An 11,863-nucleotide genomic window follows, 5' to 3' on the forward strand; every position below is an offset into this window, starting at 1 on the left:
TGCCATTGCAATTAACCATAATCACGGGCAAAGAAATTCCTCATTGAAGACTTTAGGTCAGAGGTCATAAGAATTTTACTGAGGAAAGAAATCGTTTCCAATGGAGAGACTGATGACATTTGGCATAAAAATGGGTACCCACATACAGGACACCATAGAAAAATGACATACTCCAGCATGCCCGTCAAGGCAAAATATCATTTAATCATATCATATCAATATTTCATCTGCAGGAATACTGATAACTTCCAGTGAAGATGTAGTGTGCGAATCAAAGATAATTTATGTTTGCAAAAAGTGCTATGTTTACTTCCACGCAGAATATTACTACAGTAAACTCTTGATTTTACGAAGCAGGATTTTACGAAGTTTTCGATTATACGAAGTGATACTGCGGTCCCGGTGAAAAGCCTATGCTAAATACATGGCGCTATTCGATTATACGAAGTTTCGATTATACGAAATTTTTTGAATTTACGAACCTCGGCTCGGTCCCTAGGAACAAATGGCATTCGTTTATACGAACTACGGCGAAAAATTTGTCAACAAAACTAGTTACGCCGGCGTAAGTAGCTAAAAAATCAGCGCTTCCAACAGTGGTCCATCAGAAGTGCGAAATCGTAAATGATAATGCAACTTTGGAGAGAAATGGGTCGCCAAAAACCTCACTGTGGGAATTTAGGGGGAGTAGGAGTTCAGTTAAAATATCGCGGCTGACATTATGCCCCTATTTACGTGCATGTTCGTAAACATAGCATCGACAATAATTCGTGGTTTAACATGTCAGGAAGGTCGCGCGGAGCATTTCGTACACCCCTAATTAACCCTTTGCACTGCTGTGAACGTACTTCGAAGACTACTTGACTACTTTTCGCCGAAGCACTTCGAAGGGTCCCTAATCCCTAATCCTTTCCTCGACGAGCTTACCCTCGCTGGCCCCTGAAACTGGGCTATTTTTTAATGCATTACCTGACGCAACCCTGGGTTTCAAAGGGCAAAGGTGCCGTGGGGGAAAAAAGAGTAAAGTGCGTGTTACTGTGGGGCTGTGCGTCAACCAAACGGGCACGGACAAAATAAGCCCGATGTCATTGGGAAATTTGAAAGGCCACGGTGCTTAAAACATGTAAAATTGGAAGCCCTCCCCGTTTTTTACCATGCAAATAAAAACAGCTGGATGACCCGAGAAATTTTCCAGCCAACGGTTATACGTCTACAGAGAAAAATTGCTGGAGAGAACAGCAAAATAGTTTTAATAATGGATAATGCCACCGTTCATAAATACGTGGAAGATCTAAAATTGGCTAATGTTCGAGTCCTCTTTTTACCCCCGAACTCGACTAGCAAGTCCCAGCCCTTGGACCAAGGCATTATCCAAGATTTTAAAGTCCAGTACCGGAAGAAGCTTGAGCGGCATTACTTGCGATGGATCGGTATGTATGCATTCATCTATTTTGCTCATGTACGTTTGGATATCGATTTAGATATTTTTATTCATGATTATCATTCTTTCAAATCTATTTGCTACTTTTATAAATGGGAACAGAAATTAATAACATCCCGAAATGGACGTTGATACATGCAATCCGCGCCATAATATCTTTTCGTATATATATTGGCCTTTGTGAATGAACAACTTAAATATCTTAAGTATTGGGCTCTATTTACCGCCAATTTATATTTCAGGCTTCTCGTAATGAAGACGCACTTCCAAGTCTAACCATGAACTTTCTTCTCACGCGCTTCCCCGTTCTCCCATGCTGGGGTTCTGTCTTTCAAAAGCCTTTGTCCCTTCCCTCCTGCCGCCTTTGGCTGATCTTGCTGACACCCACCTTACGCATCCCAAGCCCCTCCTTCCCCAGCATTTCCCATTCACTCCCTCCCTAAGGTGACTGAGCTTGTGTGCGTCGCAAAAAAATACGGCCCCCAAAAGTAGACTGAGGCAGAGCTGAAGGCCATTTCCCCACCCTTCTTTGTCCTGCCCCCTTCACCAGTCTTTGTGATGACCACACTTCTTCCCTCAGGCAATCCCCATCCCACTCTTATTCACCCCACCCACTGGGAACGTTCCCCGATTGTGGAGAAGGGCATGGTTCATCTTTACCTGCAACGGGGGAGAAGTTATTAACCGGAGAGAGGCGGAAGAAGTATCTTCCACTATCGGGAAAATGGTGCCGCGCTTATAATTGTCTCTCTTCTTCTCAGCTGACTTTTCAATTGAAATTATTTTCTTTGCTCTTTCCACACTATATTTATTTACGATTATGGCGCGACTATTTTTTAGTGCTAAAACTAAGAAAATCTTTTCTCTATGTCAATGATCGTTTGCATAACTTTCAATACGGCGGAGAAAGGAACACGAAAACTAAATGAGGTGACGGTACAGGTTTTTGCGTGTCATTTTTTGGGAATTCACGCTAGTGAACCAATACTTAATCACGTTGAGAAATGATAAAACGTCTCTTGTAGGAAAACAATCAATGTGGATAATAACGTTTATATCTATATTTCTCCGATACTGTAAGATGTTTCTCCTGTCGTTTTCCGGTTGGAACCTTGCTCCTGTCGGCATAAAAGGAGAGAAACATACTATATGAACAGGTCACCTCACACCCGGTATGAAGAATACAGTCCTGATGAAGAATTAAGTCTTTTATGGCAACGGCTGCGAAGATGATGGAACACAGTAGTCGGACGGAGAACTCAAACAGAATTTACTTCAAATATTCGCCAGAAGATAATCACATCCTACGTTATTTATGATCGTAATTGAATCTCAGTGAAAATAGAGCACATTCTGCTGAAAATACGAAGTAACTCGAAATATTAACTTACGAAGGTTATTTTGGAAACGGGCTAAGACCCTTGTTTTTCTTTTTTTCTCGTCACTGAGCGATAGAGGGCGACATAAATGGCGGTTAGGCCGGCTGCCGCTAAAATTCCGTGGGTGTCCGAAACAAATATCTATCTTTTGCATACTTAATAGTAGCTATTGGCTCCTAACCACAAATTTATTACTGTAAATTCTTATAATAAACATTTCAATTCATTATTTGATTACGTTTTCTAAACTGGTTGGGAATTTCTTTAGCGATCGTTGATGTTGGAGTATGAACAAGAAATGGGAATTTTATGGTGGTATAATTATTTAACGATTTTTCACATCATTAATCGATAGGAAAAAGCCTTTTCTATGAATTATACCGAGAATAACCACCGAAAACATCTAAATAAGACCACTAAAGACAAAAAACGGCGGAAGAAACAAAAGCGAACATTTTTTTCGTGACTTATGAAAAAGGTTTGAATTTACGAAACTCGATTTTACGAAGTGCCAATTTTCCGGTCCCACTGACTTCGTAAAATCAAGAGTTTACTGTATACATTTCATCAGAAGTGACGATGAAAAATAAAAGATGCAACCTAAGATTTGAAAAGTTCTTTTTGTTTTTATTTACCGGAGTTTTCCCAGCAATGCGCAAACGCAACATTACGCAAATCATATGTAATGATGAATATAATAATTTTTTCTGAAAATTCATCTTAATTAGGCCAAAATAAACCGTAAAATACAAAATAACTGAAGTTGAAAGCCCTATATGCAGTCTGGGAAATAGTCGGTTAAGTAAGTAACCACTTCATTAGACGCACAGAAATATTTAATGAAAATATCACCATTAAATATGAGAACGGCTTGCACATATCCCTTATCCTCATCCTTACCAGATGAAATTGATGTCTTTCTTCCACATATCTAGACAATGCCTGTAGAAATACACATGTGCCCCCAGGCATTATTCCCATTCTCTTTAGACATTGGCAATATAATTAATGGCACTTTGTAAATTCCTTTTACAACTCTTAAGCATGCAATGTTATTTCATATATGCTCCTTGTTATGACGACCTCCTAGGCAGGATATATTACAGCCTTGAGGCTTTAGCTACCACCCAACCATTGGCCATTTGCTCAGATGAGAATCACTCGAAGCCATATGTATGTCCCCAGGCCATAGTTATTGTCAATGATGACTTATGGCCAGGCCATACAATGAGTGGAACAGCCCTGCAGGTGTCTTTATGACAAAGTTAAGATAATCACCTCAAAATGTGAGTGAAGAGACCATCAGTCCATTCTCTGGTATTTGGATCAAGGACACCATAGAGGGCTTCCTTAGAAATTGCCTTGGGATCAATGACATGAGCAACACCTTCAGTGCCCTCAAAACGCTCAAGAGCTTTGAGCAACACTTTCCAAGCAGTTGTCTTTCCAGAACCACTTGGTCCCACCATCATTAAGCCATGATTCAAATTACAGATTTGATACAACTGCAAGACCTGGAATAGAACAAGACCATTTGTTTACTATTTGGTGCATAATTACTTCAAGCAACCAGAATAAAAGAAACACTTAAAGCAAAGCTAATTTCAAATTTATGGCAAAGATAGTATTCCCTTAAAACAAGATCCAGAAGGCTTAATTAAAAGCTTACGGTCATTATATGCTGAATAATTACCCTTCACCAAAGATACATAAGAATGGGTTCCATCAATTTACCATAACTGCATAAGTTCACCAAGAGAGCTAAGATAGGAGGTATACATCTACAGAAAACTCAAACAACAAAACCTAAACCTCAAAGGGTCATTTTATATGGTGGACAAATAGCACACACATTGAAAGCAAAGAAGCTGGCATAGCAAAGCACTGACATCATATCTTCAAAATGTGAGTTAAGAATACACTGTAGATACAAAATAAAAGACAGCGAAGAACAACAAATGTAATCCTTTTCAAAGCAAGTTATTTTTTCACAAATTGCAATGACCCAAATCCTATCAACTTCACAAGAGAAAACTTTACCTTAATCCAATAATGCTACAGACTTATTAAAATGATTATGTACAGTCCTACGACCATGAAAAAATCATAAATTTAATAGATTCTTGATACTCTTCACAAATATTTCGCACTCATAATGAAACTCTGTGACTATACTTGAAGAGTAACTTCAAAATATCCTCCATAATAAATTAATTACAAGACATTTGAAGTGTGCTATACGTAAATACAACAGTAGAAAGAACTCACAAGAGAAAAAACATTATTTTCATTGCTTAGTCCATTCTTTTGAGGCATTTGGCAAAGAAGCAAAGATGATCCCGTAGAAAGGACACAATTTAAATTTTCCATTAACTAAGTTCATGATCCTTAACAAGGTAACCAAGAAATGCATTAGATTTCCTTTATCAAAGAAGAGAAGTAAACTTGCTAGTTTAGAACCCATTATATTGCATAAATAGCATTTAATTAAAAACAATACTTAGAGATGGAATAACGATCAAAATCAAATGGTTACTATAAAGGGTAAAAATCATCATACTGGAAATAAAAATTTTTATTAACAGCTTGGATGCAACCCATAAATCACCTACAAGAACTTACACCTATCGCAAAGGGAAACAAATTTATAAATTCAACAATCAAAGAAAGCAATTGTTTTCGAAATATTTGCAAGCTTTTGTATTTGAAAGTGAATAGTCATTAAGGTGAGTGATCTGAGAAATACAAGGTGGAAACTGGGTATAGAGTCTATGACAGTTACCATGCAGATAGGATACTTCATTTCTATAGTTTTTTTACATTAACACTCACAGTATAAGCTAGCCATTGGTGTGAAGCATAAATTATCAACAAAGGTATATTGCTACAACCTCTCAAAACCAAAAAACCTCTTTCATCAGCAAGTACTCATTTAAAGCTTAAAAACATGACGAGGTATGAATATTTAATACTCCAAACATGCTACAGACAAACAAACAAGGCAGTACTTGCTTTGATCATCTTACCTTCTCACACCATGTCTCTCCCACCAATCCCTTCAGTGACATTAAAAAAATAGAAACAACTTGTTTTATATGGCCTAGAATAACAACTCATTTAGCTTAACAATGCTCCCCTCTCTATTTTCATAAAAGCCGTTACATGCATGCATGGGCTATTTTCACTCATTGAAATGACTTACATACACAAAATATTTCACCTTAGGACTTCCAGTATGACTGAAATACCAAATTGGGAGGGCAAAATTCAGCAACGTTCACATCTAAATGAATCCAATCATTCTAATTATTTATTAGGTAAAGTGGGTATATACATTAATGGCCATGTTTTGTGAGAAGATGCATATTCAATGATTTTTGGAATGCAAAGAGTTCGATGAACATCAATCATAAAATGAAAAGTAATGCAGTGGAACTTCAATTGAACCAGCTTCTTGTGTGCAGTTCTCTGACGAAGTGGGTTTGCCTATGGTAAATATGTACATGCTGCATGGAAAGTAACTTATAATAGTAATTCAGAAGCATGAATTTCTCAGGTGTACAATGCAGAAAGCATAACCCATGTAAATCTATTCTCACACTAATCATTCTTTAATTAACCCGCCTCAATTAATGTCACCTGTCCAATGAGGTAGGTCTACAGTGAACTGTCTGTCCCAAGTCACCTTCCAAGCTGACGATCTTCAATCAAGAATTATTTTAAGCAGCCCACCCCCACCCTTATGTTTTAATTAAATCCAATAATTTTCTTCAATTTTTTTACAAGTAATGATTTAGAGTATAAATATGTATTTATTTTACCAAAAAGTTCATAATAAGGATTATTTTCTGCATTTATACCAAAGAGAAAAGCAAAATATATTTCTTCTATTTAATTTTTGAATTTAAGAAAAAATATTTCTATTAAATAAATAATTAAATAGAAATAATAAATATTAATTTATTTTTTTTATTAAATTTAATCTGGTTAATAAATATTCTGACATATACTGGTCCATGAACCGTGGACAAGTGCTGAAGATGAAGTGGAAGATCTGCTTTTCCACAAAAACCTACCTACAGAATCCTGCATTAGAACAACCACATGAAACAGAGTATTTCATGTATGCTAGTATAAGAGCTCTAAAGAGAATTGAGGAACTAGCTAGCAACAAGAAAACCACAACTATGCAAAAATAAGTATGTAGGTATTCTGTTCAACGAAGTGCCTCACCTAAATATGATATAAAAAACTTCAGATATCTCTAGAGCCCACAAGCATCTTGAGTCAGTTGATTCAACTGAAAACACACAGGAAGTAAAACTCAAGGAATGACTCAAATCCTTTCATATGAGTGACATATACCCTTTAAGAATAAGTCTTTCAGCTTGGAAGTTAAAAATTCTTTGAAGTTAAGAAGTCAAGAGGTATTTGGGGACAGACAGTGAAACTGAAGGAGAGATCAAGACTAATATACTTTCACTATATGCATCGCTGGAAGGGAGCATTGTTCCACGACAATATCATAGATGCACAAACCTATATTTATTATTAATTTTTTAAATTTAATATGCTATGCATGCTGCATAAAAATACATCACTAAAATAAGAGTTTGTATCTATCATAATCAGGAAGAAAGAATTAACACTTCAGTTCCACATTGCTACACAAAAATTTTAAAATACAAAGTATATAATTTTAACTATTAGTTAAATACAGAAAAATCATGCTTGCACATAGTGATTTTCCTATTCTCAAAACATTTGAAAACGCATAAATATAGAATATAATTAAATGGCAATCAAAAGTGTGAAATGGCCATTTTTGTAATTCTTTGACTGCTTCAATATAAGGTAAGTACATTCAATGCAGGACATCTATGAACTTTCCAAAGCCTTGCCATTGGGTAAGAAAATTAAAGGCAGCCAATGTTTTGGGGTATGACCTGTTACCCATTCTAATTAGGCTACTGTTGCCAGCTGGAAGTCTACATTGAAAATTAGCATTAGGGGGAGCAGGATTGGTCCAACCCACATTGAGGGAGATAACCATTGACCAGAAGAGACTTAGCTCTAGCCATCTCATTTCTTTTTAGATTCCTATTCCAAGAGATGATGATCAAGTAACCAGTATCTAAGTTGAAATTCTTCCTCTCCAAACGAAGCTTTGCCACCCTGGACAATTTAAGAGACTGCCTTTTGATGGAAAAGGATCCATTTGGTCTCATGACTTTGGGAGTATATAAAATCTGCTGCAAATATTGTCACATCTAAGTGAGTGAAACTGGGAAAACTATTTCTCCTATACTGACATACGTCACAAGCATTTCTGACTAGATGAGTTGGAAAAATAAGTAGTACTTGAGCAAAGTCCGAGTCCAGACAATAAAATAAATTGGAATAATAGCATTGATGACAGATAGGGTGCTTCAGTGATCAGGCCAATTTCAGGATTGCTAAATAAAAGAGGCAATAGATATAAGGTTGGAGAGGAAGAATTTCAACAAAGATATTGGTTAATTATCAGCAGCTCTTGAAATCAGACTCTGGAAAGAATACAGATCAGTAGAGCCAAGTCTCCACTGGACAACAATTCTCCACCACAACAATTATGGCTTGACCAATCTTCTCTTCCTCTTCAGACACAAATTTTCGACAGTCACTTCAAGCTAGCATTAGTAGCCTTGAGAATGGAGGACAAGTTTGAACCTGAAATATCAGCTGCCTTTATTTCTTTAGTAAGTGGATAGTCCCAGAAAAGTTCATACATATCATTTTCCAGTAGAGTGTTAAAGATTACAATGAAGAGCATATATTTTAATTAGAGATGGGTCGAATAGCAGATTTCTCAAACTCGAATATCGAATGCGAATACAGTGGAACTTGGTTAGTACGTTTCTGAAGGGACCACGAAAAATGAACGTACTAACCAGGAAAACGTACTAACGAGGAAAGTAAATAATAGCAGTCGGGGTTATTGCAATCAGTGAAAAAGTCGTCATAATTACAATTACTATTGGTAGTTCTCATAGGATCGCCTTCCTGAACTCTTTTCACATTTAAAATCAAGAAAATGAGCGCTACCATGAAAAACAATACCATGTGAATAAAAATCGCAATTTTTCATGGACATCCCGGAGATTCCATGATTACGGCGTCTATCTCCCGTGATTTATCCAATATATATTTACAGAACGAGGACGAGTGAAGCTCAGACAAGCGAAGACAAGTCATTTTTCTTTCTCACAGCGTACTCGGAGAATATAACAACAACCCGGAGTAAGTCAACTGGTTTTTTAAACATCATAAAAATTGGGCAAAATTATATTGACTTTCAAATTACGGCAACAGCCGTAGACATTCGCTTCTGGAATTATACCATTTCGATTGTAAAATCGATCGATATATCGACTGATGACACGCAAGATTATTAGATTACGACGTAATTACAAGAAAATTTTATATTAAACAGTTGAAATTTACTTTCAAAATTTGTCTAATGTCGTCTGCTTTCGTTCCGAGATCAAGTATTTTTAAGCTAAGCTTCGCGTGGAGATCCAGAGGATCGTCTGCTCCCGCAACAGTAGTCAAGTAAATACGCACGATGTCGAGTTTATGGAGCAGCACTGCTTAAGATAATGTGGGAATTGTCTAATACCGTTAAGACTCATTTCATCATCATGATAACTCGTGCAATAGCAACAATTGCCCACTCACGAACTTGGTGCGCAGCAGTGGGCGCTCCCATGGCAACAGAAGGTGAGGAGCTCGGGGTGGGGAAAATTGGGGCTTCTTATTGGCTGTAGTTTTTCATAGTCAGACATTCCCGAAAAATGGCCGCATTTTATTATTCAGCACGTCACAAGAATTCAGAAATGCATTTGGATAAATTACGGTAGAAGAAAGAGATGTGGAATGAATGGAAGAATGTTAATGGCTAATAATTATAAATTAAATCATGAATTCAGACGTTTGCGACCCTTAAGAAGACACTAGAGAACGAGTTGCGGGTTGCGTCACGGCAAGCAATTGAGCGTACTAACCAGGAAAGAGCAATTTTTTCAAACGTACTAACCAAATTCTTTTACCTGTATTTTGTTCGGATGGTACCGGGACCGAGGGAAATCGCCGTACTAAGGAGGAAAACGTACTAAGGAGGAACGTACTAACCAAGTTCCACTGTATTAAATCATTGCTCAAATATTCAAATACCTCGAATACTAGAATTGCAAAAAGCATATTAAACATACGTTTCTTCTTCTATTTCACTTCATGAATAAATAAATAAAAGGTATACAATGGAACCTCAATCTATCGTTTTTCAAGGGAATGGACGAAAAAACGATGAATGCGGGAATGTTTGACTAGGTTGCCTAAGCAGCAGGAAACCCAGGATTTTTGCGAGTACTTGTGATTTCCTTTAAAGGATTCAAACAGGAATTTAGCTGATTAATGGAATATTTTATTTTATGGTAACAATTTGGGCATATAGTTGATTCAACTAACATCTCTTTCAAATATCCTATGGTGACACACCACCTCGCGAAAAAATGATTGCATGCCGCCTCGGCATTTACACTGCTACGATGGATTTCTATCTGAAGCATACATTTTTATCAACCAAACGCAATTTCAGCGGCACGCCCATCAGATACCTGGCTTCATCCTACTTCTTATTTTCAACAGGTAGCCTGCTTTACCCCCACTCCTACTGTCAAGTGCTAGCGGACAATCTGAGACGTTTTGCAAAATACACACGCTCCTCCACCGGATTTTCTTCTTCTTCAATTATTTTCAGTCCATCTTTGGAAGTTCTCACGAGATAAGGAGATGAATTCAAATTGCTAGCAGGGAGAAACCAAATATCCTATGAAAATATCCCTTCGTCTGTGACTTCGTCCAAGACTGTGACAATAGATTTATAGCATAACTCATAAATTGTAACTTGGTATATGTTTTCCGAAAAAAATACCGCATCAACTTCCGAGAAGCTCAGCTGCGAGGATATAGAGTTTCGCCAGAATGCTAAGTCTTCATCGTATTTTGACATTTATTTCCTTGCGTAAAATGCTTAAATAAAGTCCGAAATACATTGTGTTTGGTCTTATTCTTTTTTAAATTACGCGCACATTACTAATATTTCAATCCAATGAAGGTGTAATATCAATTGCCGAAAGCCATTGTTAGACATCTTTTGGGCTAATAGATGACTCATGCAGCAGTTGACCTTCATAAATGGGGAACTTCGAAGCAGGTAGGGAGAAAAAGGTCAGTGGGGGAGAAAGAGGGAAGGGTGAAACACACGATTCTATTATTCTCCTGTAACTTGATATTTTATTTTGAAGCTTTTGATTTATAGTCTTCGTAATACGAACCCTGTGTGAGCTGGGGCCTTTTGTTTGATTTGCCTAAAACAGCACTGCATGCACTAAATGACTAGAGTTCACTACATTTTTCCGAGTCAACTACCAATGACGTGCGTGCAACAGTGTATGGTGCCAAATTCAAAGTATTCGAGGTATTCAAAGTCGTACCTTTAGCATAATTATTTGAGATCTCGAATATCGGATACTTTCCAGTATTCGAATATTCACGGATACTATTTGCACATCTCTAATTTTAATTCCTGCCAACAACCAATCCAACTATTTTTTATTCGAGTCCGTAGTCGAGCTGAATTTGGGTCCAAAATGGTCAGTTCAAGATGAAATATAAGAGTTAGACGAAGGTAAAAGCAATGTAAAGGACCCAGCTGAGCAAAGTTCTCAGATACACAGAAAGCTTAAAGGAAGAGAGGATAATATCAATTGCTTTGGTCCACAATGTATGTTCAACAACACAATTATATTTACTGAAGCATCTCCAACATAATAGACTACCTATGATTAACTATTTCAGCTTACCCCCCATGCCAATTACAGTAATGCAATAAAAATCAGGTATATTCATTGGCTTGCAGCATTAATGCCACATTTTTTTATGCGAGCAATTGGTCAATTTGCAGGGGAGACATTCACAAGATGTTTCTTTCAGGCAATTGGAT

General features: G+C 37.1%; 1 protein-coding gene across 5 annotated transcripts in view; it reads right to left on the reverse strand.

Moving 5' to 3' along the window:
* LOC124153890 (dynein heavy chain, cytoplasmic) overlaps positions 1-11,863 on the reverse strand; it is a 116,953-nt gene that overhangs the window by 53,646 nt on the left and 51,444 nt on the right. For 3 of the 5 annotated variants that reach the window (XM_046527275.1, XM_046527273.1, XM_046527272.1), the window contains 2 exons: positions 5,847-5,876; positions 4,099-4,334 (listed from right to left, as the gene is read on the reverse strand). In XM_046527275.1, the coding sequence (XP_046383231.1) occupies positions 4,099-4,334; positions 5,847-5,876 (266 nt within the window). The remainder of the gene's footprint in view (positions 1-4,098; positions 4,335-5,846; positions 5,877-11,863) is intronic. The other 2 variants (XM_046527276.1, XM_046527274.1) reach the window with 1 other exon arrangement.

This window comes from Ischnura elegans, chromosome 2 (genome assembly GCF_921293095.1).
Source record: "Ischnura elegans chromosome 2, ioIscEleg1.1, whole genome shotgun sequence".
Taxonomy (NCBI): domain Eukaryota; kingdom Metazoa; phylum Arthropoda; class Insecta; order Odonata; family Coenagrionidae; genus Ischnura; species Ischnura elegans.